The sequence below is a fragment of the Sugiyamaella lignohabitans genome, chromosome B, assembly GCF_001640025.1.
Source record: "Sugiyamaella lignohabitans strain CBS 10342 chromosome B, complete sequence".
NCBI lineage: Eukaryota > Fungi > Ascomycota > Dipodascomycetes > Dipodascales > Trichomonascaceae > Sugiyamaella > Sugiyamaella lignohabitans.
Genome location: NC_031674.1, coordinates 4,438,113 through 4,464,023, shown reverse-complemented (window position 1 = coordinate 4,464,023; position 25,911 = coordinate 4,438,113). Strand labels below are relative to the sequence as shown.

At 42.0% G+C, this 25,911-nt stretch overlaps 12 protein-coding genes across 12 annotated transcripts; 7 read left to right on the top strand and 5 right to left on the bottom strand.

The window, feature by feature from the left end:
• Positions 1 to 214: 214 nt before the first annotated feature.
• On the bottom strand, positions 215 to 862 carry NSL1 (MIND complex subunit NSL1; the record flags this gene model as incomplete). Its single annotated transcript, XM_018880553.1, has 1 exon — positions 215 to 862. The coding sequence occupies one exon, from the start codon at positions 860 to 862 to the stop codon at positions 215 to 217; it is 648 nt and encodes a 215-aa protein (XP_018738362.1).
• A 967-nt stretch (positions 863 to 1,829) lies between these two features.
• On the top strand, positions 1,830 to 2,396 carry AWJ20_3528 (uncharacterized protein; the record flags this gene model as incomplete). The annotated part of the gene is made up of 1 exon (XM_018880552.1): positions 1,830 to 2,396. The coding sequence occupies one exon, from the start codon at positions 1,830 to 1,832 to the stop codon at positions 2,394 to 2,396; it is 567 nt and encodes a 188-aa protein (XP_018738361.1).
• A 261-nt stretch (positions 2,397 to 2,657) lies between these two features.
• IQG1 (Iqg1p) lies at positions 2,658 to 6,695 on the top strand (the record flags this gene model as incomplete). Its single annotated transcript, XM_018880551.1, has 1 exon — positions 2,658 to 6,695. The coding sequence occupies one exon, from the start codon at positions 2,658 to 2,660 to the stop codon at positions 6,693 to 6,695; it is 4,038 nt and encodes a 1,345-aa protein (XP_018738360.1).
• A 102-nt stretch (positions 6,696 to 6,797) lies between these two features.
• Positions 6,798 to 9,398, bottom strand: AWJ20_3526 (transcription factor, putative; the record flags this gene model as incomplete). The annotated part of the gene is made up of 1 exon (XM_018880550.1): positions 6,798 to 9,398. The coding sequence occupies one exon, from the start codon at positions 9,396 to 9,398 to the stop codon at positions 6,798 to 6,800; it is 2,601 nt and encodes an 866-aa protein (XP_018738359.1).
• A 1,975-nt stretch (positions 9,399 to 11,373) lies between these two features.
• Positions 11,374 to 12,621, top strand: ATP2 (F1F0 ATP synthase subunit beta; the record flags this gene model as incomplete). The annotated part of the gene is made up of 1 exon (XM_018880549.1): positions 11,374 to 12,621. One exon carries the CDS (start codon positions 11,374 to 11,376, stop codon positions 12,619 to 12,621), a length of 1,248 nt encoding a protein of 415 aa, XP_018738358.1.
• An 839-nt stretch (positions 12,622 to 13,460) lies between these two features.
• ALA1 (alanine--tRNA ligase) lies at positions 13,461 to 16,205 on the top strand (the record flags this gene model as incomplete). Its single annotated transcript, XM_018880548.1, has 1 exon — positions 13,461 to 16,205. One exon carries the CDS (start codon positions 13,461 to 13,463, stop codon positions 16,203 to 16,205), a length of 2,745 nt encoding a protein of 914 aa, XP_018738357.1.
• A 156-nt stretch (positions 16,206 to 16,361) lies between these two features.
• TGS1 (Tgs1p) lies at positions 16,362 to 17,048 on the bottom strand (the record flags this gene model as incomplete). Its single annotated transcript, XM_018880547.1, has 1 exon — positions 16,362 to 17,048. The coding sequence occupies one exon, from the start codon at positions 17,046 to 17,048 to the stop codon at positions 16,362 to 16,364; it is 687 nt and encodes a 228-aa protein (XP_018738356.1).
• A 159-nt stretch (positions 17,049 to 17,207) lies between these two features.
• On the top strand, positions 17,208 to 17,717 carry POP5 (RNA-binding protein POP5; the record flags this gene model as incomplete). Its single annotated transcript, XM_018880546.1, has 1 exon — positions 17,208 to 17,717. One exon carries the CDS (start codon positions 17,208 to 17,210, stop codon positions 17,715 to 17,717), a length of 510 nt encoding a protein of 169 aa, XP_018738355.1.
• Positions 17,718 to 17,807: 90 nt separating this feature from the next.
• Positions 17,808 to 19,436, bottom strand: PRP45 (mRNA splicing protein PRP45; the record flags this gene model as incomplete). Its single annotated transcript, XM_018880545.1, has 1 exon — positions 17,808 to 19,436. The coding sequence occupies one exon, from the start codon at positions 19,434 to 19,436 to the stop codon at positions 17,808 to 17,810; it is 1,629 nt and encodes a 542-aa protein (XP_018738354.1).
• Positions 19,437 to 19,679: 243 nt separating this feature from the next.
• On the top strand, positions 19,680 to 21,764 carry HCS1 (ATP-dependent 5'-3' DNA helicase HCS1; the record flags this gene model as incomplete). Its single annotated transcript, XM_018880544.1, has 1 exon — positions 19,680 to 21,764. One exon carries the CDS (start codon positions 19,680 to 19,682, stop codon positions 21,762 to 21,764), a length of 2,085 nt encoding a protein of 694 aa, XP_018738353.1.
• A 212-nt stretch (positions 21,765 to 21,976) lies between these two features.
• CDC23 (anaphase promoting complex subunit CDC23) lies at positions 21,977 to 23,455 on the bottom strand (the record flags this gene model as incomplete). The annotated part of the gene is made up of 1 exon (XM_018880543.1): positions 21,977 to 23,455. The coding sequence occupies one exon, from the start codon at positions 23,453 to 23,455 to the stop codon at positions 21,977 to 21,979; it is 1,479 nt and encodes a 492-aa protein (XP_018738352.1).
• Positions 23,456 to 24,036: 581 nt separating this feature from the next.
• On the top strand, positions 24,037 to 25,797 carry AWJ20_3518 (uncharacterized protein; the record flags this gene model as incomplete). Its single annotated transcript, XM_018880542.1, has 1 exon — positions 24,037 to 25,797. The coding sequence occupies one exon, from the start codon at positions 24,037 to 24,039 to the stop codon at positions 25,795 to 25,797; it is 1,761 nt and encodes a 586-aa protein (XP_018738351.1).
• Between the last annotated feature and the right edge of the window lie 114 nt (positions 25,798 to 25,911).

The following is a 25,911-nucleotide window of genomic DNA, read 5'->3' as shown; positions in this document are numbered from 1 at the left end:
CACCAGCTAATAAAGCAGTTGTCGCCGGGAGTTATTCCGCCACAGTCGGGACCGACATCGACGTTGTACGGTATCAATGATGGTCGTTAGTTTCCGTTACAGTTGGGACTGATCCCGACTGAACAGACAAGTGAGTGAAATCATTTCCGCAATAGCTGCAGATCTTCCGGTAGTGTCTTAAAGTTTCTCGGATAATTTGACACTCACTCCCTGTTTATAGTTCTTCCTGTAGATAACGAATAGACTCAGCCAACTTAGATAACTCTGCAACAGTGTTCGGCGTCTTTTCTTGAAGTGCGACCAAATTCGAAGTAGCTTTCTTATATTCTTCCTGGGTTCTTAGCAGGATTTCGGTTTCCGACGAGTTGAGGGCAAATTGTCCCCTCTGTGTCCCTGGATCACCTGGGGTCTGCCTTACGGAATCAAGGATAGAGTCCACCAGTCTAGTCTCAGCATCAGCCCGTTGTTGATATTCCGAAGTTGCTATTTGTGCTATATTTCGTCGTAGTTCAGTCACTTTTAATGTCTCTTGGTCCACCTTTGCATACAGTTGCCGTAGCTTTTCGTTGAGCTCAATATCAAAAGGTTCGATTTCTTGTTTGCCTTCTGTTAGACTAGCTTCCAGTGATGGTACTCCTGACATATCTTTCCCATCGACTATTAGTGAGTGCTTTGCAAGTTCAAACGATTCGTCTATGAATTGTTGGATATACGACAGTACTTGGTTCCTTAAAGAATCATCCTCATTGTCAGGTAGATCAAGGTCTATTCGTGACTTGATAGAATGGTTCAGCTGATTTTTAATATACCGAATATCTTCGGAATTAAGATGAATTTTATTGTGTAAACGTGGTTGCTCCATTGTGAATTTAAGACCAGCTGGAGACAGCTTGCGTTGAAATAAATTAATAGGATGCAATCCACATGCGCGATTTTCAATATGTGCTATGATAAGGAAGTGTGAACAGTAGCGACTCAATCTGGGTTCCCCACTTTGCCAAAACAATCCCGTATTACAATTCTGTAAAGATGTGCTGGAAATATAGCCAAGGGGGGTCAAGTATATTGTATCTCCAATTATTTTCAATCAGCTCAGCTCAGACTCGATTTCTGTAAATTCAAAATCACGTGATGGATTGGCGTTTTACGTATACAGGCGAGCTGCTTCGTCAGGGTCCAGTCGGATATTCAAGGCGATATATATATATCTATTTCAATTTATAATGCCACTGCAGTTTACGTGATTCGAATTTTTATTTTTACTAAATGGGAGCCATCAACAGTCATCTGTAATCATATTTTTGGAACAAGTTCAAACGGTGGCCGGATTATAAAATCCTTTTCTCATTTCCTCATCGTGATATCTAATACTTTGACAGATTGTATTGATTTGTACCTATATACTATTACTATTCGAGATCAGTTCTTAATCTAGAGCTCACAGTCGGTATTGAGAAGATGGCGCAACGCGACTTTTGCGGTGCATTAATTTGTTTACATTAACCGTTGCTAGGCAACATAAATTCGATATAGTAATTCAGTCGGTCTCGTAGTGGGGGCTGCACATACTCAGGTGAAATATCCGGTTTATTTACTTGGTTCAGCAAGGCATCTCCATAGTACGAAGTCATTGATTGAATTATTTAGAAAACGGGATCCAATTTTAACAGATAAATTTCTCTTGGAAACCGCTAGAGTTTGCAAAATTCCTGTTGTTGTAAGTTCCGCCCGTTTGAAACAGCCACAACCACTGGCCAGTCCGACTTTTGTTACATTTCTTAGCTACTAACATTTTAGACTAAATAACCATCGGAAGGATTTCAGTAAACATGGAATACAGCAGATATACGAGGCCAGTGAGTCCTACAAAAGGCTCATTGGACAAACTAAGGACAGGGTCTGAGAACAATTCACCAGGAACTCCGAGTGGCCGAGCACGAGGAAAATCCATTGCGGACAGATATATTGATTCATTAGCAGGTTCGAGTCCATTAAAACCACGATCTCCTGCTAGCGTGAATGCTGATTACCCAATACTCTCTCCATCTATAGGGAACTCTGGCTCAGGTGGATTCAGTTCCAGGTCACCATCGCCAACTAGACATCACCACCATTTGTTTGATTCATCCAACGATATTTCACAACTCAAATCAAGTAGTCAAACGCATTTCCGGACACTGGCAGCAGAAACTTCTATTGATATCAGTGATGGTGATATTCACATTCCTGGTATTACCGATAGTACAGAAGATGTTGCTGGTCTGCAAGGAAGAATTAGGTTACAGAGATCAGATACTACGACGTCACATGTGGCTTCTAGGAACTGGATGGACAAGCAAAGAAAAAACCTCCAGGCTTATGAATATCTCTGTCATATAGGAGAAGCAAAAGAGTGAGTTATTGACATGGATATCCAACTACTATTGTGGTACAGAATATAGTTACTAACTAAGATCAGGTGGATTGAGAACTGCATCCAGCAGGAAATTCCTCCTATAGTCAAGTTAGAAGAGTCTTTGCGAGATGGTGTTATACTGGCCAAGCTGACAAAAGTTTTTGCACCACAGATTGTCAGGAGGATATTTGAGTCACCGAAACTGCAATTCAGACATTCGGAAAATATCAACTATTTTTTCACATTTCTCGATCAAATTGGCATGCCAGAGCTTTTCACATTTGAGCTGACTGATCTGTATGATAAGAAGAACATTCCCAAGGTTATTTATTGTATTCATGCCCTATCCTTCATTCTCTCGGCTGAAAATCTTGCCCCGGCTATTGGTAATTTGGTAGGTAAGTTGGAATTTACTGATGATGAATTATATCATACTCAAAAGGGCCTGGATGCCTCGGGAGTAAATTTACCCAACTTTGCTGGCATGAACAGACACTTCGAGCAGCAGCAGCCACCTCAGCTCTCAGAAGAAGAGCAGATGGCCGTGGACTTTCAAAAATGCGAAGGAGACATAATTTTATTACAAGCCTTGTGTCGAGGAGCACTAGGCAGGAAATACCAACACCTTCTTAAATCCTGTGTTCATGATATTGTTCAATTGCAGGCAGCTGGAAGAGGCTCGCTGTTTAGATATGAACACAACGCTGATAGGTACATTTTAGAACGCTCTGAGGACAAGATCGCCTCATTGCAATCTTGTGTACGGGCCTCAAATGTTCGACGGCGGCTAGCTCAGCAACAAAACCAACAGCTGAAACATCATATTTTATGGTCTAAACTTCAGGCTGGTGCTCGAGGAGCCCTGTTAAGGGCAGACTTGAGGGAGATGCAGTATGACTTAAAATTCCTTGCACTACCCGATATACTCGCGCTGCAATCTGTTATACGCGGCACAAATCTTCGGAGGAGGTTATCTCAAATTAGCGAAAGCTTTACTACAAAGTCACAAAGCGTATCCCTCATACAGGCAAAAATTCGAGGAAATCTTCTTCGCAGTAAGAAAGAAGGATTGCGACAAGTCCTCGAGTCGGAAGTAGACAGTGTCATCGGCTTTCAATCTTTGATTAGAGCATTACCAATTCAACGTACCACGAGAGAAAGACTTTCAAATCTTCGTAGCAATGGAACAACGAATGATATCAAGGTGCTTCAGTCTGTGATTCGTGCCCGTAAAGTACGTCAACAGTTGAACCAGGATGAGACAATTTTAGAAAAGGAGTCTGATATAATAGTCGGCCTTCAATCCTTAATCAGATCAGCGAAAGTGAGAGGGAAATTTGAAGCTCAGAAGTGTCATATATACGACAGCGAAGTGGTAATAGCTCGTCTTCAGTCAGTTATCCGAGGAGATCTTGTTAGGAAAAAAGTTGATTTTGTCAAGTCGCAAACTCTAAAGTGTATGAGCGAAATCATTGAATTACAGTCGATAGCTCGCGGTTCTCTTTTGCGATCTAAGGTGTGCCATATCAGAAATATCCTGAACGAGGAAGAAACTTCGGTACTCTCCTTACAGTCGATAGCTCGCGGCAACCTCTTACGAACCGATGTATATGAACTCCATTACCAATTAGATTTTCATTTGTCAGCTATCACCAACTTACAATCTATTTTCCGCGGTGTAGTAACTCGGTTTGCGTATACACTGATGCTGGAAGAATTTGAAGAGGAAGAAGAGAATATTATTCTTCTTCAGGCAAGACTTCGTGGTTATTTGGTTCGAAAGGATTATGCTGATCGTATGGAATTTTTCCGAAAGAATCTAGACAAGGTAATAAAGATTCAGAGTTTTGTGCGTGCCAAACGACAAGGTGATGCCTATAAATCCCTCATAACCGGTCAAAACCCACCTTTATCCACGGTGAAAAGCTTTGTACATCTTTTGGCAGACAGCGACCTCGACTTTGAACAGGAAATTATTTTGGAGCAGAATCGAAAACGAGTTATCGACGAAGTTCGAAATAATGAGATGCTAGAACAGTTCATAACTCAACTAGATGTTAAAATTGCGCTTCTCTTGAAGAACAAAATTACTATAGATGAACTCGTTCGTCACCGAAACAAAGGCGTGAAGGCAAGACTCTCGGTAAACTCAACGAACGATATGTTTGACCTGAAGGCTCTAAATAAGACATCTCGTCGGAGATTAGAATTATACCAAGGATTCTTTTACATAATTCAGACGCAACCTCAGTACTTAGCTAGACTTTTTAGAAAAGTCCGCGATCGAGTATTAGTGGAAAAAGAAATCAAGGATGTTGAAGGATTGGTGATGAACCTCTATGGCTATGCTCAGAAAAGTCGTGAAGAATATTTCCTTCTTCAGCTGATTGGCAGAAGTATTCAAGAAGAAGTGGAAAATGCTGAGAATGTTAAGTCATTCCTTCGTGGAAATTATATTTGGTGGAAGTTAGTTGCAGCTCTAAATAGAGGCACTAAGACGAGAAAGTCCCTACGTGATGTATTAGGAAACGCTGTAGCCAAAGTTGTCGATGCTGAAGACTTGGACCTCGAAAGTGATCCTTTAGCTATTTACAGAACCTCTATCAATAACGAAGAGCTAGCTACGGGTCGTTTGAGTTACAGATCTCCTAATATTCCTGTTGACGAAGCTATTCAAGATCCTGAGACGAGAAGTGTGTTTATTAACAATCTGCAAAACTTGCGTGAATTGTCAACCATATTCCTTAATGATATTGAAGAGCATATCGATGACATTTCGTACCATATAAGATACCTAGCAAAGGTGATCTACGACATTTCGAAAAGGCAGTTTGGCGACGTTTCTGGTTCTATGAGAGAAAGCTCTAAAGACAGATTACTGGCAGTTGTTGGTTACGTCTTATTCAACCAATATCTGATCCCAGCAATAGTTGCCTCGGATTCCTACGGAATTGTGGGTAATGCTTTGAGTGCTCAGCAAACTAAGAACTTGAACGATGTAGCTAAGATCCTCTCTCAAATTGCCTCATTAAGGCCATTTTCTAAGGATGATGTGTATCTCCAACCGCTCAACGACCATGTGAAATCATGCATATCAAGAATGAAGGAATTTTTCAAAAAAGTAATCTATGTGCAAGATTTGGAACAAGAGTTTAATACAAACATATTTGATGACCTTACTTCACATCAGAAACCCAAATTGTACCTGAAGACTGCTGATATATTCTCAATTCACTCCCTGATATGCCAAGAACTGGATGTAGTAGCTCCTAATGAAGACGATTCTTTAAGAGATGTTATTCGACAACTGGGAAGTCTCCCGAATGATGCCAGTGAGATTCTAAATATTGCAAGATTTACTGAGGTCAAATTAGATTTGAATCCAAGCTTTTGCAGAGTTGAAGATCCTGAGGCCGAAATCACTTCTCTTTTCGTGGCCACCAAACGATGCATGCTTTATGTTTTGCGCGTTCAAACTGGTGCCAACTTGCTGGAGATTCTTCTGAGTCCTGTAATGATGGAGCATGAGGAAAAATATCAAGCAATCCTTAAAGAAGAAATGGTGGAACGCGGAAAGAGGAATATTGCATATTCTGAGAATGCTTTGGGAGATCTTTCCAAGCTCACGTATCGAGAACTCAAGCTTTTAACATTGGAAAAAGTTATCGAGCTGGAATCTTTTGGTCGTATCAGTAGAGAGGACAACTACCAAGGCATACTTAATTCGATTGCCTTGGATATCAAGTCTAAAAGAAATCGCCAAATTTCACGCGAAAAAGAAATGGAAGGCATGAAGCAAACATTGACACATTTAAGCGAAAAGGAAGCTTATTTGCAGACCCAGTTGAAAACGTATAACAACTATATTGAGCAAGCTATGTCAACTTTGCAAACTAAAAAAGGCAAACGTAAACCACTTGTATTGCCTTTTACCAAGCAATACTTTCACATTCGAGATTTGCAAAGAAATGGCAGGGTTCCCAAATTTGGATCGTACAAGTACACAGCATCGAACTTGTTTGAAAAGGGCGTGCTTGTGGAATTGAATGGTTACTCAGAGAAGCAGTATAATCAAGTCACTTTCACATTTTCTTCCGATGAAGTTGGGGTTTTCAACATTGAGGCTGCCTATGGGTTGATAGTACTGCCGGGTGCATCTAGTGCACTCACTCTCGATGAACTGCTCGGACAGCAGTATAATAATATGCAGTACATTTCTTTGTTCGATGACATGGTTAAAATGAATACCAACTTAACACTCCACTTTATTTTCAAGAAATTTTATGGTGACAGCCAATAGCTTTTCTTTGGTTGTAGTTTTAGTTTAATGAGATGATTTATTTATGACGGTAGACAATTAATGTACAATTTAAATGCATTTTTACATAGCAAATTATGATATCTAATCTTCCAAGTCTCTTGGGTCACCGTACTCCCAAACTCCTACGCGATCAGCCTTGGCACCACCCTCAGCTTCATGCAATGAATCAAGATAAGTGTTCCAAGACGAGTCTCTGGCCCAGCTAGGAACAGGCGAAACAAAGGCATACCCTTCATAAATCAGATTTGCATTAAGCGAATCCTCAGGTCCCTTAGAATCCGCAGCGTACAAAGTAACGGACACAGGAGATACGCTTGCTGGAGAGTCAATATTGGCAACAAGCTGTTTGCCGGTTGTCTTACCCTCCAAGTAAGTCACATAGTCGTCGAGGTAGTTAGCAGGAGGTGTTTGGACAAAAGAAAGCTCAGCGGTCTTGGCTAAAGCAGGGATTGCAGACAAGGAAAATTGAGCAGGAAGAGGTCGCAAAGCGGACAGACCGACAGTCTTGACCGCACCAGTGTCGACGAGTTCAACAGTGTATTTATCAGGCTTGTCAAATGCCAAAACTTTACCTCTAGCAAACTTACCATTGCCTTGGACAACGGTAACCGAGTCTCCCCTCTTGACATGTGCTTTGAAAGCAAACTGAGTAGAGTTAGCAGCCGATAAATTGAAAGATGCCAAATCTGCCAATAGTTTACTGTGCTTAGTAGTAGATGCGCCTGTCTGGTAAGACAGGGTGCCACTAGGAGACACAGAAGTCACTAAAATATCGATATAGTTTCTTGAGGAACCGGAGCTAGTATTATCACTCGCTGTGGTGGTAGGAGCAACGACTGGTTCTTGCTCGACATAATTTGACCATAAGCCCTTTTTGGCCTTCTTGGCTTCAATTTCAGCCTCATCCAGAACTTGTTGGAATCCACTTTGTTGAGCGGAAAATTCGTGAACTTCAGCAAGGCCCTCTTTGACCAATGCAATAGAGAGGGGGATAGAACTACCAGGAAGGTAAATATGACCAATAAATCCGCCAGTCTTGTCGATGTTAACAACAGAAAATTGGACATCACGTTGCCAGAGGCGTTTACTGACGTATTCTAGAGCCTCTTTTCCATAATCCTCTTGTGGACGAGGTACCCGCACACCAGCGAGGACCAGAGTGAGAATGATATTTTCTCTGCTTGAGACTAGTCTCAACCTACCACCGGAAGAAATGTAGTCAACGACTGCAGGGATACGTGCTTGGCGCTCCAAAGATGATTGAAATCCTTTAGCCTTTGTCAAGCTCTCTGAGGCATCTACAAGGCGCTGAGGAGCAGGGGTTTTCTTAGAATGTATTCCAGCTTGCTTTGAGATGGCCTGCGTTTCTAATTCAAGAAGCTCGTCCCAAATGGGCGAACGATCGTGATCGTCGCCCTTTCTGTGACGAATAACAGTGGAATAGCCATTTGCGACAAGGATACTGGCAATATCTTTACCTTGTAGCTCCAGGGTAACTAGTTCGCGTTCATCGAATTGCTCGGTCTTGGGACGAAGGGCAATGACTGTGACGTTGACTTTCTTGGCGATAAACTTCGATCTGGCGAATTCTCTGGCGATTGGAGCATAGATATCTAAAGGAGAAGGATCATTCTTCCGAGGTGCACGAACAGATGCAAGTTGAACAGTTCGTTCCTCATCAGATTTCAGACGAATGACATAGGTATCGGGGGAAATTACCTTGGCAATCAGAGCTTCAAAAGAGTTGAGAGACTTGTTATGATCAGCACTGTCTTCACCAGTTGCTTTCCAAAGGTTGAGATTATTTTGTTTAGCAACTTTCTCAGCACCTCTCAAGGAGGACATCTTTTGAGCGCCAAGGTATTGACTCTGCCAATCAGCAATCGATGCCAGTCCATTGCGAAGTAATGAATCAGCAATGTCGCCAGCAGGATGTGCAATATTGGCAATTGGCAAGCCAGTATTTGACTGAGCAACAAAGGTGAGTCTAACAGATCTCTGTAGTAAACGAGAAGTGACAAATGATTTGGCAGCTTCTCCATAAGGCTCAGCAGGAGCATCTGGAGATGCGGATCTGGGAGCTCGGATACCAGCAATTAGCACATTGCCTAAATAGTGTGTTTCATGATCAAGGAGCACACGGACCTGTACACGGTCACCAGAAATGACCCTTTCAATTATAGCTGGGAATTCCTTCTTAGATTCAATGATATCTTTGGAGATGTTGGCCAAAGTTGAAATGGGTGCGGGGAGTTTAGGGCTCCAGAGACCCAATTGACCGGCTTGGGCTTTTTCCTGGGCTGCAGCTAATCTTGATGCATATCCTGAATTTGTTTCATCATCCTCATAACCATCTTTCGAGGATGAATCATCACGCAGCTTGACAATACCATCTGCTACCACTTTCTCAACAAGACTCGAGAACACTGGGGAAATGACATCACCGTAATCTCTGCCATTGATTGAGTACAGGATCTTGAATTGAATGGTCTTTCCGACTAACAGTTTGCGAAGGTATTCTCTACTTTCTAAACCGAAAGCCTCGTTGTTATTCAGTCTAGGGGACGAGACGTAGGCCAATGCTAACAGGCGTTCTTGATCACCGCCCTTGGGAGGAATAAGAACAATTGTGTCTCCTGACAAGACTGATTTCACTTTTGCTCCAAGAATTTGAGGTGCCATGGTTTCAAAAAATCAAACTGACGAAAATGAGAATATATATGAAACAAAGCTAAGGAAGCGAGAAGAAGCAGGAAGCGGAGTTAGAATTCCTGATTTTGCGTGATGTAACGTGGACTTCCACCCCGCTGTAAATTTCAGATATTAGGGTTGACTCCACATTTTGATCTTCATCCAAGGTGAAGAGTCCCCAAGTCTAAAAATACTGTATATAATATGATAAAAGAATTAATAACCTTGTGCTTTTATCATTTCGTTCTATGGCCTTCCCCACAAGCACGTCCCATTAATACAGGTTTGAAAATATTTTGCAAACCAACATTATTCTTCTAATAGGAACGAAATGTATGCATTGTATGTTTCCGTTGCATTTACAGGTCTGTTCCGTTTCGTTGAATATAGGACTCTTCAGATTTCTTTCGAAAGAAAAAATTTTATCGATGATTTCAGTGGCCCAGACTTAAATTGGTAAAGTTGCTAAATCTTAAATCAGATGTAAACATAGTATTAGTTGGGGAAATTAAATTAACGAACTGAGATCAACATAGGGATCCAAGAAACGGACCAAAACATACGGCCCTAACCGCAATCAAGGTAAAGGCAAGCCACTGGTTAGAAATCACATGACATTGAACTTCAGCCAATAAAATCCATGTCCTGGCTCCCCTTTAAGGGCAAGGGTTTCTTACCAAATTGGCAAAGTAGCCAACCAAAGTCCCAACTGACGAGGGACAGCTACCCGGCAAGGAGCGGCCAGTGTAGTGTGTGGTACATAGATTTTTCTTCTGCTCTTCTCCTTTCCTTTTCTTTTCTTCTTCTTCACTGCATTCTTTTTTTGTACCAATCTCTAAAGACAAGACACAAAAAGAACAAGAAGAATGGTCCTCCCTCGTCTTATTCCTCGCATTTCGCGTTCTGCGTACCGCGTTGCTCAGGCTAACAACCGTTTGTTCAATGCCCGTACCTTCGCTTCTCAAGCTGGTGCTTCTGGTGCTGTCAGGTAAGTAGTATTCTTGCGAAAACACTCGGACCAATTGGCAAGGCTAATATAGAAATTTTCATTGAGTTGAAGGTGGATTGAACCTAGTCGTATCGATTTAAAGTATGGCTTTGTTTTATTTCGTAGCAAGTTTTAGTCTTGTCTTTGGTTTCGAGTTTATATATGCTCAAGTGCTTAAGTAACTAACAATTGTAAAGAACCGTAATTGGTGCCGTCGTTGTAAGTATTATTGTCATTTGGTGAGAATCGACAGAGAATTATAAGGGGTTTGAAGAGACTATGGATTTTAGCAGAATTATCAGCGCGGATTGAAGTTCAGTTCAGTTCAATACACCAATTCCACCGGTCGTCAGGTCTGAAATTTCGGTCTCTAGCGTGTTGGTTTGGTGCGGCTTGCCAGCGAAAATCGAAAAACTCAAGAATTGGCCTGCAGATAGCGGTTCCCATTGGATGAAAACGAAACCCTTGCCCACAAGAACCTGAAAAATTCACGGCCATTGTGGTAAGAGAAGTAAGAGAAGAGCAAAGTACACGACATGCCATTGGAAGAAAATAATAGAGTCGATGTATAAATATTTCATTGGCAATGGGTTTCGCAATGGGAATTCAATTCTAAAGGTCGTTACTAGTTGAATTGACAAAACATGGCCATTGAAGGCAATCCTTGCAATTGAGTTAATATAAGCCAGTGCTTGTATGAACAAGACGCTCAAGGCAAAAGCAGAGTTTGTTATTTATTGAAGCGACCTGGTTTGGTGATTGGATTGGAAAAAATGGCCTTGTTTTACTTACTACTTATTACATTTTCTCATCGAAATTTACCTGGAGTAATGGAACTAACATGTGTAGGACGTCCAATTCGAGCAAGACAAACTTCCTGCTATTCTTAACGCTCTTGAGATCAAGCATGACGATGGCACCAAGTTGGTTCTTGAGGTTGCCCAACACTTGGGTGAGAACACTGTCAGAACCATTGCCATGGACGGTACTGAGGGTCTTGTCCGTGGTACCGCCGTTACCGATACTGGTGCTCCCATCACCGTCCCTGTCGGTCGTGGTACTTTGGGCCGTATCATCAACGTCATTGGTGAGCCCATTGATGAGCGTGGACCTATCAAGGCTGATAAGTTCCGTCCTATCCACGCCGAGCCCCCATCCTTTGAGGAGCAATCCACCTCTGCTGAGGTTCTTGAGACTGGTATCAAGGTTGTCGACTTGTTGGCTCCTTATGCCCGTGGTGGTAAGATTGGTCTTTTCGGTGGTGCCGGTGTCGGTAAGACCGTATTCATCCAAGAGTTGATTAACAACATCGCCAAGGCTCACGGTGGTTTCTCCGTTTTCACTGGTGTCGGTGAGAGAACTCGTGAAGGTAACGATTTGTACCGTGAAATGATTGAGACTGGTGTCATTAACCTCGACGGTGACTCCAAGGTGTCTCTTGTCTTTGGTCAAATGAACGAGCCCCCAGGTGCTCGTGCCCGTGTCGCTTTGACTGGTTTGACCATTGCCGAATACTTCCGTGATGAGGAGGGTCAAGATGTGTTGCTCTTCGTTGACAACATTTTCCGTTTCACCCAAGCCGGTTCTGAGGTGTCTGCTCTTTTGGGTCGTATTCCTTCTGCCGTCGGTTACCAACCTACTCTTTCCACTGATATGGGTGCCCTTCAAGAGCGTATTACCACTACCCAAAAGGGTTCCGTCACTTCAGTCCAAGCTGTCTATGTCCCAGCCGATGATTTGACCGATCCTGCTCCTGCCACCACCTTCGCCCATTTGGACGCCACCACTGTGTTGTCCCGTTCTATCTCTGAGTTGGGTATCTACCCCGCTGTCGACCCTCTTGATTCCAAGTCTCGTCTTTTGGACGCTGCTGTTGTCGGTCAAGAGCACTACAATGTTGCCACTAACGTTCAACAAACCTTGCAAGCTTACAAGTCTTTGCAAGATATCATTGCTATTTTGGGTATGGATGAGTTGTCCGAGGCTGATAAGTTGACTGTCGAGCGTGCTCGTAAGATTCAAAGATTCTTGTCTCAACCTTTCACTGTCGCTCAAGTCTTCACTGGTCTTGAGGGTCGTCTTGTTCCTCTTAAGGAGACCGTCAAGTCTTTCAAGGAGATCCTTGAGGGTAAGCACGATAACTTGCCTGAGGCTGCTTTCTACATGGTTGGTGGTATCGAGGAGGTTGTCTCTAAGGGTGCTAAATTGGCTTCTGAGTCTAACTAAGCATTTTAATCTTCATTATCATTTTGATATATTTTTCACAATGTGTATAAACTCAAAACGAATATAAAATAAAAAGTTTTGCAAACTAAATCTGTTTTCCGTTCCGTTCCTGTTCTAGGATGTATATGTAATCTCTTGCTCAGAGTTGAGGTCTAATACTTCGATGTGTGAGCTTTGTAATATTACAGAGATGTCTAAGAAGGCAAACAAATACCAAACCAAATAGTGTCTGAAGACGAGACAGACGGAGTTTGAATTTCGTAACAGTTTTGCCAGCCCCAAATGGTATAGTTATTGGGAGATGATAACGGGCTGAACCCATAGTTACCCGGCGTACATGTTGCTTTATCGGGTTTACACGCGTGAAAATTATATGATCTGTCGTGTGGCTCTCGTTAAATGACAATCAATATATAACTGACGAGATACCAATAGTCACGCTGATAAGAGTCATCATCGTTTGGTGTTTATTTATTGTGAGATAAAAAAAACTGGGCTAGTTGATGCAATATTTAAGACCGTTGAGTCAGAAATTTGCAACCAAGTCAGATTTATCTTTATTTTCAAACAGTTTGAAGAGAGCAAGTGGCAGTATCATTCAAGTTCGATCGAAAATGACTGTGCTCGAGGAGAAATGGAATGCCAGCAAGGTAAGTAGAAATACATTTGATAGCCCAACGAACAAGCCGTTAGGTTCGATCCTCGTAATTTTATTCTAACAATGCCTTTAGGTCAGAGCTACCTATTTGGACTATTTCAAGGATAAGGAGCATTCGTTTGTTCCTAGTTCATCGGTCATTCCTTATGACGATCCTACTTTGCTCTTTGCAAATGCTGGTATGAATCAGTACAAGCCAATTTTCCTTGGAACTGTTGATCCAAGTTCTCCATTGGCTAAGTTGAAAAGAGCTGTCAACTCTCAAAAGTGTATTAGAGCCGGTGGTAAACACAACGATTTGGAAGATGTGGGTAGAGACAGTTATCACCACACCTTCTTTGAGATGTTGGGTAATTGGTCTTTTGGAGACTATTTCAAGAAAGAGGCTATTGGTTGGGGCTGGGAGTTGCTGACCAAAGTATATGGTTTAGACAGTGACCGTTTATATGTTACTTACTTTGGCGGTGAGAAGGAGGCTGGTTTAGAGCCTGATCTAGAGGCCAAGCAACTTTGGTTAAATATTGGCGTTGCTGAAGACCATATTTTACCTGGAAGTTATAAAGATAATTTCTGGGAGATGGGAGATCAGGGCCCATGTGGACCTTGCTCTGAAATTCACTACGACCGTATTGGAGGCAGAAACGCAGCTCATTTAGTGAACATGGACGACCCAAATGTCTTGGAAATTTGGAATATCGTTTTCATGCAGTACAACAGAGAACCTGATAGCTCATTAAGACCTCTACCTGCCAAGCATATTGATACTGGTATGGGATTCGAGCGTCTGGTATCTGTTCTGCAAGACAAATCATCCAACTACGATACCGATGTGTTTTTGCCTTTGTTCGCCAAGATCCAAGAATTGACTGGTGCTAGAGATTACACTGGAAAGTTTGGCGCTGAGGATAAGGATGGTGTTGATACTGCATACAGAGTGGTTGCTGACCATGTTCGTACCTTGACATTTGCATTGGCTGATGGTGGTGTTCCAAATAATGATGGCAGAGGTTATGTTCTCCGACGTATTCTGAGACGTGGAGCCCGATATGTTCGTAAGAAGTTTAATGCTCCCATTGGAACCTTCTTTTCTCGTTTGGCTCCCACTTTGATCGATCAAGTTGGCGATATGTTCCCTGAGTTGAAGAAGAACACTGAAGATATTTTCGAAATCCTCAATGAAGAAGAAGAGTCATTCTCTAGAACTTTGGATAGAGGTGAGAAGTTGTTTGAGCAATATGCCAGTCAAGCCCTTGCCAATGGTCAAAAATTCCTCAATGGTAAGGATGTTTGGAGACTTTACGATACTTATGGATTCCCTGTTGATCTCACTAGACTGATGGCCGAAGAAGCCAACCTTGACATTGATGAAGCTGAGTTTGAGAAGGCCAGATTAGAATCCAAGGAAGCTTCAAAGGGTGGTAAGCACACATCCGGCAAAGAGGAGCTTATCAAATTGGATGTTCACGCTTTGGCTGAGCTTGAGAGTCGTAAAGCCGACGTTCCCGTCACTGACGATTCTGCCAAGTATGAACTTGGTGATCTCCACGGTGCCAAGATTACTGCTATCTATGCAGGATCAGCTCACGGATTCAAAAAGTCGACTGGTGAATTGCCCTCCGACACTCAAGTGGGTATTCTTCTCGACAAGACCAATATGTATGCTGAGCAAGGTGGTCAAGAATATGATACAGGTAAGATTATCATTGACGGACAATCTGAATTCGATGTTGAGAATGTTCAAGTTTATGCTGGCCATGTTCTCCACACAGGTTATATCAAGTATGGTGAATTAAAGGTTGGAGATTCTGTTATTGTTGGATATGATGAGCTTCGTAGATGGCCCATTCGTAACAACCATACTGGAACTCACGTTCTCAATTACGCACTCCGTGAAGTTCTCGGAGATGGCGTGGACCAAAAGGGATCCCTTGTTAGTCCCGAAAAGCTTCGTTTTGATTTCTCTCACAAGGCTGCCGTAAGCCTCAAGGAAATTGAGACTATCGAAGATATCTCCAATGCGTATATCAAGAAAAACTCTAGTGTATATGCTAAGGATGTTGGTCTTTCTTTGGCTAAGGAGATCAACGGTCTTCGTGCCGTCTTTGGTGAAACTTATCCCGATCCTGTCCGTGTTGTTAGTGTAGGCGTTCCAGTTGAAGATCTTCTTGCGGATCCCAAGAACGAGAAGTGGGCTAAGGTCTCTATCGAATTCTGCGGTGGTACTCACGTTGCCAAGACTGGTGAGATCAAGGAACTGATCATTATTGAAGAAAGTGGCATTGCAAAGGGTATTAGACGTATTGTTGCAGTCACCGGAAATACTGCCCACGAAGTTCAAAAGGTCGCTGCTGATTTCGATGCTCAGCTTACTCATTTGGATTCTCTTCCACTTGGTCCTGAAAAGGAGGCCAAGGCCAAGGCTTTGTCGGTTGATTTGAAGCAATTATCGGTTGCGGTAATTGCCAAGAATGCACTTACTGAGAAGTTTACCAAGATCCAAAAGAAGATCACTGATGAAGGAAAAGCCAAGCACAAAGCCGAGGCTAAGAAGGTTCTTGACACTGTTGTCAACCACTTTAAAGAAAACGAAGAGGCTAAACACTTAGTCGCCCGTATTGAAGGTGTCACTGCCAACTCGAAGGCTCTTACTGAAACTATCAACTACGTGAAGTCCAAACTTTCCGATAAGTCGGTTTACCTTTTTGCCGCTGATGACAATGAGAACAAGGTCGCTCATGGATGTTATGTTTCTGAGGAAGCTTCCAAGTCTGGTATCGCTGCCACTGATTTGGGATCATCTGCTGCCGGTATTGTTGGTGGACGTAGTGGTGGTAAAGGTGCCACTGTCCAAGGAAGCGGCCTTCATCCCTCAAAGATCGCTGAAGCTGTAGATGCTCTCGAAAAGGCTTTTAGAGAGAAGTTGTAAATTCATTTGCTAGATACTCAATAATAATATACTAATTTAATGTTGTATTTAATACAAACCTGAGATCTGTTTCGAAACAACTTTTCACAACTGAGTTCCAGCATTCATAAATCCTTTTCAGCAAAATAAGTCAATAAATATAATAGTAATAATAAGCTATGAGACCATAGTACCAAGGAAAACTAGCATCCCTTTGCAATGTCCTCTTATAAATACATAATCAACTAGTACTTCTTCTCCTTCTAATACTAAAGTTGAAATCTGGTCGAGATTGGAAGTGCGAGGAAGAAACAGACAGATTTGATTCGTGATGGTTCTACAATGTTTCACAATGTCAAACACCGATGGCTCAGACGTGGACAGATCCCAAACATCACTTGATGTGTATGATGGACCACCCCACGGAGGACTAGCAAATATGACAATATTGTCGCTCGTCTCACATCCAGAGTCAGGATTTTGAAAATCATCCTTTTTTAAACTAAAAAAGTCCTTGGTCATGAATTGAATCCATTCGAAAGTATCATATATTTTGGAATTGTGAATTGCCAACTCAGTATTTATATGATTGAGGTCATTATAATATACTTGCTCAAAGTACTCACTTAATGCGAATTGTATAGTATTTCCACCCGCCCCACCGAATCCATCTATAACTATGGTTCCTAAGGGATATCTTTCTGAGATCTGAATTGCAGTGGTCACTGCCACTGATTCTGGTGTTACACTATACCACTGCTCTTCTGTCAATTTGATACCTTGATCAAATAAAGAGAAGATGTCATGTCGAAATCGATAGTATTTTAGCACCTCGCCACTCAGACGGTGTCGCTTACGACCCATGGCAGGCTTTCAAAACCAGCCAAAATCTAGGGTAATCGAATACTCTTGGGTGGAACTCAAACTGCGTTTGAGGTATGAGTTCTGATGCGGCTTTGATGTCAACTATCTGCGGCGCCTCAGGAAAAATCCACTCTTCACCAACCACCCTGACAAAAAGTCATGGTAAGACTAAAGACAAGATATTTGGCATTTGAAATTCTGAATCCAGACTCGCTTGACGGGATCAGTCCAATCTCGTCTAGTCAGAATGCAATTCTCCTTCGTCAACCGGTGAGCCAAAACCTCAATGTGCGAATTTTGAACAGACTAATTCGCGAGTCAATAGAGCTAAATTTTGGTGATTATGGACTAGGTGTAGTAGCATCAACAATCACAGTAAAATACTTCTCGCCAATAACTTGTACTGGAATTGTAAGAGTCACGCGGCAGCATTTCAGGCTGGTTTGGGCCGCTCTAACTTATATCAACAAACTTGAGGGCCAAAATGTGGTGATCAAGGTCAATAGAGTCAGCGGAACTATTAAAAAATGCGAACAAGCTATGATTTCCAGGAACCAAAAAGCGATTTCCGTGCAGAGATCTCGTAATAGTGCCATTTCGGGCTTTAATAATGACGAGGGCGAGTCTGTCGATGATTTTGAGGACGAATTGGGGGTTGAAGACTTGTGATGTAGATATTACTCTTTTTTTATTTATTACACTAATGCATATAAAAATAAAGTTACAAAGCATGCCTCTAAGCTGATTTCATATGCTTCCTTAGTTCAAGCCATATTTAGTATTCTTCTTAACTTGGTCAACCATCTGGTTAACTCCGAATGGATCATCATCAGTATCCTTAACAAATTCAACTGGTCCTTCACTACCTCCTTCCGACTCTTTTAGGGCGCCAAGTCCCTGGAATCGCTTTTCTTTATTGATTCTGTCAAGTTCTGCATCGCCACCGTCATCGGCATCCACGTTGCCACGAGGTCGATAGATTGACCTAACTGCCTCTTGGGCTGAAAATAAGGATTTATCATAAACCTGGTCTTCACTATAACCGCTTCCTCCAAGACCGCCAGAATTAGATGTTTGACTGAAAAGTCGAGCATCAAACTGCGATTCACCAGTGGCTCTAGTCGGTTTAGCAACGCCTAGCGCAACTCTTTCAGAAATATCTCTATCATTTTCGCGAGCAAGCATCTTAACCCTACGTTCAGCACCCATTCGCGACTTTCTTAGTTCTCTCTCCGCTTCTTTCTTACGCTCACTTCTGATACGAGCACGCTCTTGTTCACCTCTGTCTGGCGAGCGGGAGGGTGACCTTGAACGGCGTCGATATGAGGGTGATCTGGAGCGATCTGGCGAGCGAGATATTGAGCGCGAGTCAGATCTAGATACTGATCGCTTCCTTCTGACCGGAGACCTATCTCTAAACTCATCTCTAGGACGGGTGGCAGACGAACTGGCACTAATCTTGGTTCTTTCTTCCCTAGCTTGTTGGGCCAACTGCCTCAATTTTTCTTCTTTAACTGCATTTTCTCTCTCAGCAAGTTTTTGTTGCATGGCTGCCCGCTGACGAATCTCGTCCCTTGCACTGCGGTCAGCAGCATATAAAGCTTCAGCAAGCTTGGCCATATTGTCATTGACAACAGCTTCTTGAAGACCTCTCCCATCAGCAGCCACTCTCTTGTCTAATGCAATAGTAAAACCCTTTGGATTTTTCCAGTTTGAAACGCTAGGTGGAATATACCAATCTTCCTGATCCTTTGCTGTTAGTTTCCTCGGTGGAGACCGTAGTACTGGTGGTGGAGGTGAAGGTGGACCTCCTGGTACTTTTGTATGCTTAAACTTTGGAGGCGCTAAAGGGTCCTCTGCTCGGTCAACCATTTTTATAATTCTTTGTCTTGGAGCAGAGCCTGATGCTGGCGCGCTTGCTGGTGTATATCGAACATATGTAGGTTCATTGGCTTTCTTGACCACAGACTGGGGTCGAGATGATTCTACCTTTCCAGATATGATCTTTTCTAGAGCAGCCTTTGTACGCTCGGTAGTGAGATCAACTTGCTCTTGGGTAGGCTTTTCGAGATTTATTTCCGCAGCTCGCTGTCGAAGTGGAATCAGGTCTGAGTACGAAGTTTGTATGATACGTTTGGAATCGTGGCCCTGCCTGGCGATAACCCCACTATAATCAAGTGCACCTTGAGAATTTCTTTGAAGGGCCAAAGTAGTCGAGGTCTTTGGCTTTACTATTGCAACTGACTCATTTCTAATGGATATACTGGTTGACTTTGACACTGAGGCATCCGCTTCGTCTTCGGAGACTACTTCAGCATACCGGGGATTCTCTTTTTCAGCATTCTTTGGTTTCGGTAGAAAAGATCCAACTGACTGTCGAGACATCATTCATGCCAAGGAATAAATAAATAAATAAAAGATTAAGTCAATAATTGCTTTGAATCCAAGTTGTTTTTTGAGGTCAACTATTTTGGAGGTTGTTGTGTATTAGGGTTGTAGATATTTTAAAGATAAGTGAAATATTGCACAAGCGGAGTGGTTGACCCCAGATCCAGGACATGTACCAATTATATAAATTGCTGAGGTAGTATAGATTGAATATACCCTATATCTAACCTCAGCAGCCTTAGAATGAGTACGACAGATTCTGAGGGGGTTACAACCCTTGATGAATCGTCAGTCCCCCTCATCAGGACCTTCTTGGACTCTCTTCGACATGAAAAGTCGGTAGATATTGACGAGACCGCTAAGCTTTTGGAAACTTTATCTCCAAAGAAACTCGAATCAAAGGGTCTAGCCGTGACCAATTTAATTGTTGGATCAATGAGGACTGGGTTTGGTGGCAAGACTATTTTGGAGCTTATACCTGATCCAGCTATATTCTCCCAGGATAATCAGCGAATTGATTCAGGTAGCATTCGTATTGGAGATAATGTTAAGATTGAATCGAGTGCCAAGGCAGCTTCATCGAAAACAAAACTCAAGCAGGATACAAATACTCAATTGGATTATATTGAAGGTGTGGTGACAAAAGTTACAAATAAATTAATATCAGTTGCCGTAGATGAAAAGCACGAGTCATCTGCGGCAAGCTTGGATGGCAGAGTATGGATTGCCCAATTATCAAATCCTGCTACCTACAAAAGAATGGAATACGCTCTCAAAGATCTGGACAAGAGTATTAACTCTAACCCGTCACATCTGGTAGAGGTTTTGCTCGGTAATGCAGAGCCAAGGACGGCATTATTAACTTCAGAGCCAGACATCATTGACAAGAGTTTGAACCCACCTCAAGTTGAGGCTGTAAAGTTTTCCTTAGATAATGAACTTTCGGTGATTCATGGACCACCTGGTACAGGCAAAACATATACCCTTATAGAGATTATTCGCCAACTTGTGGCCAAGGGCGAGAGAGTTTTGGTCTGTGGACCCTCAAACATCTCTGTGGACAACATTTTGGAAAGGCTCCATGGCCACATTAAAGGCGACAAGTTACTCAGATTAGGACATCCAGCTAGATTGCTACAATCAAACTTGATACATTCAGTCGAGATAGTTTCCAAAAATAGTGATCGAGGGCAGATTGTAAGAGACATACGGGAAGAGATCGATCAAAACTTCAGGAAGATTACAAAGACTCGTAATGGTAAAGAAAAGAAAGCTATTTACAGCGAAGTTAAGGAACTGCGAAGAGAATATAGAGTCCGTGAAAAAGCCGTAGTAAGCAATCTGATCCTTGAGGCACAAGTTATTGTATGTACACTGCATGGGGCGGGTTCTAGGAGTGTACGCGAAGCTATCAGGGCCAGTAACCCGGATTTGTTTGACACTATAATCATAGATGAAGTCTCGCAGTCTTTGGAACCGCAGTGTTGGATACCAATCATGATGTGTCCTACTGCCAAGCGTTTAATAGTTGCTGGAGATAATCAACAGTTGCCACCGACCGTCAAAACCAAAGATGCAAGAAACAAAGATATTCTTGAAACGACAATCTTCGATAGGTTGGTTAAGCTATATGGCGATAAGATAAAGAAACTATTATCTATTCAGTATCGAATGAATACGCCAATAATGAGTTTCCCATCGATGCAGATGTATGGAAACAAATTAGTCGCAGACAAGTCAGTTGCTGATAGGCTCCTATCTGGCCTACCAGATTTGAATGAAAGAAATGAAAGTGCTGACCTTGACATTTCTCTATTAGATTCAGCTGTCGTATGGTTAGACACACAGGGCGGTGCATTCAATGAATCAGTGCCCTCAGATACCGACTCTGCCAAAAAGTCTGATATCAACCAGAGTAGACTCAATACAAACGAGGCTTATCTAACAAGAAACTACGTGGAGAAGTTATTAGCATTAGGATTACGCCAATCACACATAGGTATAATCTCACCATACAGTGCTCAAGTCACACTGCTCAAGTCACTTTTGTCGCCAACTTATCCAGATATAGAAATCTCAACTGTAGATGGATTTCAAGGCCGAGAAAAAGAAGCAATTATAATGTCGTTAGTGAGAAGCAACGAACAGAAGGAAATTGGGTTCCTGTCGGAAGAAAGAAGAACAAACGTTGCTATAACTCGCCCGCGTAGACATCTTTGTGTGATTGGTGACATGGAAACGATTGCCGTTACGAGATTCTTGAAAAATTGGGTAAATTGGGCAGAGGATAATGCCGACCTCGAATACCCTGATGTAAGCGAATTGTAAATAAGGAAGCAATATGGGGTATATTGGAGGAAAGAACTTCTGACAATTGGTGACTAAATTACGCTATCAGAAATAGCGCTATTTGTCATGTATATTTTTAATATCGTCGATCTAGAACCTCCATTCTTTGGGTCGAGTCAATGATATAAGATTTAGCCTCGTATAGACGGTCAAACTCCCAAGGGATCTAGTTTATCTAGAGAATGCTATAGCTACCCTGTGTGTATTACATTGCGCAACTCGCGAATAATAGATCTCGCCTCATCAATCCCGGTTAGACCGCCACCCTCGCCTTGTGTGACACCCTCAGCATAGCTATAGGCTGCAGACCAGTTTTTCCTCCGCATCTCCAGCTTTGCTAACCATATTCGCGCTTGACATATGGGCTCTATAATTCCTTCGTTACGTTCTTCAGCAACACAAAGCCTCATAAACTGTTCAGCATTTTCTTCGTCATTTAGCCGTTCGTAAAGAGTTGCGATATTAAGTAAGAACGAGGGGTCTCTATGAGACACTTGGAGAGCCCTTTTATAAGCTTTGATTGCTTCATCATACCGCTCTAGTTTATCAAAACAATGTCCAAGAGCTATCCACATACGGACATCCATAGGTTTGAGAGCTGCAGCGCGCTGATAATAATATAAAGAGTAGTAGTGCATGTCGAGAACTTCGTATGCCTGACCTAGCCCATACCAAGCTCTATAGTCTTTATTGCTCGCATCAACTGCTCGTCGATAAGATTCAATCGCAGCGTGTGTGTTTTTGAGTTCTATGAATTCATGGCCCATCAACGTCCAAGCGCTAAGACAATTTCGATCTAGAAGTAGTGCTCGTTGATAATAAATAACTGCTTTTTCATGTTGTGACTTCAAACTATAGTAGTTGCCCATGATACAACAGGTTTCAGGACGGAACTTGTCTGTATTGTTTGCCAATTGCGCAAGAAATGCTAATTTGGGCCCCCGTTCCATGACATACAAGATGTTGGAATATATATCCATACCATCGAGTCGATACGGATCTTTTGTTAATATTTCCTGAAACTGTTCCTCTGACTCGTTGTAGTTGAGACTGTGATAGTTGAATAGGGCTTCCTGGACAGCGAGAAATAGAAAGTTGGGAAAAATAAGGCGCAATGACTCGAGTAAAGCATCAACTTGAGGATCTTGTTGAAAAAGTTCTTGCTGGGCATATACAAGAAAGATTTTGGTCATCAAGTGTGCCGGTAATCGTGGGGCTATATCTGATAGCTCATCAATTGTGGGAATGCAGCATAACAGCTCTTCCCAAGCGCTCCAATTATAAGGAAACCTTTTCAACGATTCAATTAATCGCTCAATTGCAAGTTTATTATTCTTTTGTTCACGATGGACAATTGCCATAATATACAACAAGAAAGGATCCATGATAGAACCATTAACAGACCCTTCTAACTCAGTCAGAATAGAGTCAAGCTGAGAATTTGTTTCTACCATCCGTCCTCTACTGGAATCTCCGGCATGATCCTGAATCGTAAGAATTCCTTGGTGCTCTTCTTCCTTTTTCTTTTCCCCAGAGATATACTTGGCATACAACTTTAGAAAGGTTTCTTCGGGTTCATGACATGACTCTAGTGTATGTGCACACCTCAGATGCTCTCCACAATCAAAGTATGACTTTGCGAGAATGAAATCATCCGATAAATCATCCATTTCTAGTTCTATAGGAAGCACTATGTTTTTGTTGTTCCTATCTGATTTTTTGATAGCGAGTCCATTTGCTGCCTCCGCACACCTGGGCATTATGTTAGTTCTACAGAGGGATGGTATTTGATTGTTGGTTCCAACTTACCATTTGGCTGATTGATACAAGCCTCTGTTAGTTAGCTTTCGCGACGCAGCCAGTAATTCTGCCCGCAATTGTCGAGCATCATCGTTGCTTACTGAATTCATTGATTCGCAAATGTTAGCATGCTTAACATACTAAGATAGATAATATCAATATTGAATCGCGTATGCTCCACGGTCACGTGATCCAAATATTTTCACCAACGATTCGTCCGTCCGTCCTATAAATGATTGTTGCAAAGACAGCTAATCTAATATAGGTCAAGTAATATAGTGGTCCTTATTATTTGAAATATACTGATATACTTGTTGAGGGGTAATAGTAAGGTTTTGTCACATCATGCATCAATGCATCAATCAGGATCAAACATCACCTTACCGGATGCATTTTGACTTTACATAGTTTAGCCTGGTCAAGAACATACCTCACTATACATTGTGACATAATGCCAGAAACGTCAAAATATTCATTCGAATATTTTTTCAATTCCGAGACGGTGGTGGTATTTCTTGCTCTTGTGCTCGCCGGTTTAGCGGCATATTCATATCTATATCCTTCGTACCCAGATATTAACGAATTCTTTCTGCATGAGCAAAGCTCTGTAGCGACAATCAGACTACCTGCTGAAACTGCGATTTATAGATCGAAAGTTACTCCCCATGGAAGACAATTAATATCTGGCTTGTCAATTGCTGATAATGCTCAAAACAGTTATAGTACCCGTGATGGCAATGTATTGGATATTTGGCGATTGACATTAAAGAATACCATTCCTTTGGCAACTGCAGTATCTGATGGTGGTGGTATTGTTGGAAATTTCGTTCAAGTACCTTTATCAAATGAAGAATTGGAACTTCTGGTACATGCAATTGGTCAAAAGTTTGCCAGCTGGACAAAAAGGCGCACGAAGAGTACAGGAAAAGTTGATCCACATGTAGTTATAGCACTTGGTAGCAGCTTAGAATCTTTGATCTGCTTCTTTGCCGCTACTTTATATGGGTTTTCTGCAGTTTTCCTACATGAATTTCAGAACACAGATGAAACAGGATTAAACGAACTGATAGAATTAGCTGATCCGGACATTCTTGTGAGTTCGGGCTCTATTCTCAATAAATTGGAGTTTGAGAGGTTTTTGCATTTAGAAGGCATAGTCTCGGTTAATGCTAGATACTTTGATATCAAAACAAAAGAGCTTCTTCCAGCACATGTAGCTGAAAATTACATAACCTGGCCAGATCTAGTTTCCAAGGCTAAATCCACGGAGTCAAAAATCATTCAGGAGTTGACCCACACTCCAGAAATTCCAGTCAAAGTTGCCTATCTTTCAAAAGAGCTACCTGTTAACAGTTCCAACATAGATAACTTGCCCTATGACAATATTCAAAGTACTTTAAACCAAAGTGAAATTGCACATAGGCCAAACAAGCAGCTGGCATGTTTCACCGACAAGGCGATCGTTTCATCTATCGCGGCGCAGATAAAAGCCATCCCGGCGTCTCATCAATGGTCTACGAAGGACAGTATCTTAACGTTTAATTCGCAATTTAATGGATATAGTTTCGTCCTCCAACTTTGTGCATTAGTTTCTGGGTCAAGGTTGATTTTTGTCGATTCTTCAAATATTGTATATCATCCTTTGAAACTTTTATCAGATATTGGACCCACCGTGATGATTACAGAAGATTCAGTCACTCGCACATTAGTCGGGCTCGCTGATGATTTAAGCATATTCAACTCACTTCGATTTTATAGGGCCCAAACTGAACTATCGAAGGGAAGGCTCCCCGATAAATCTATACTTGCCGAACTCAAATCGCTAAGATTAATACACTCAGGAGCATACACACAGGGGCAGAGCTTGTCAACTGAAGACACAAATACGATACGTGCACTTTCTGGGGCATATTTAATACACTCTCTTAACACTCCTCTTTCACTAAGTCCAATCGCCCAAACCGCCATTTATGACTACCGTACCAGTAATGCCTTACGTTGGATCCACTTCGGACCACCCCTTCCTTGTCTTGAGATCAAGCTGCGTGATTTCAGGAACTATCACGCTTCCAATAGAATGGGCCAGCTTTTGCTCAAAGGAAACTCTCTTCCAAGTGGTACAGAATGGGTAGAAGAAAATCTTATTGCCCGTCTAGGAACGGATGGCTGTGTTAAACAACTCTTGAACGTAGATTACTCGATCTCGAAATAAATGCGACTAAAGAAAATACCAAGTTGAACAAATGTAATGAAACGCCCTTTTTTATAATTATAATTACAAATCTATCACTTATGAGTCTATTATTACAGTGTTTTAGTACATTTT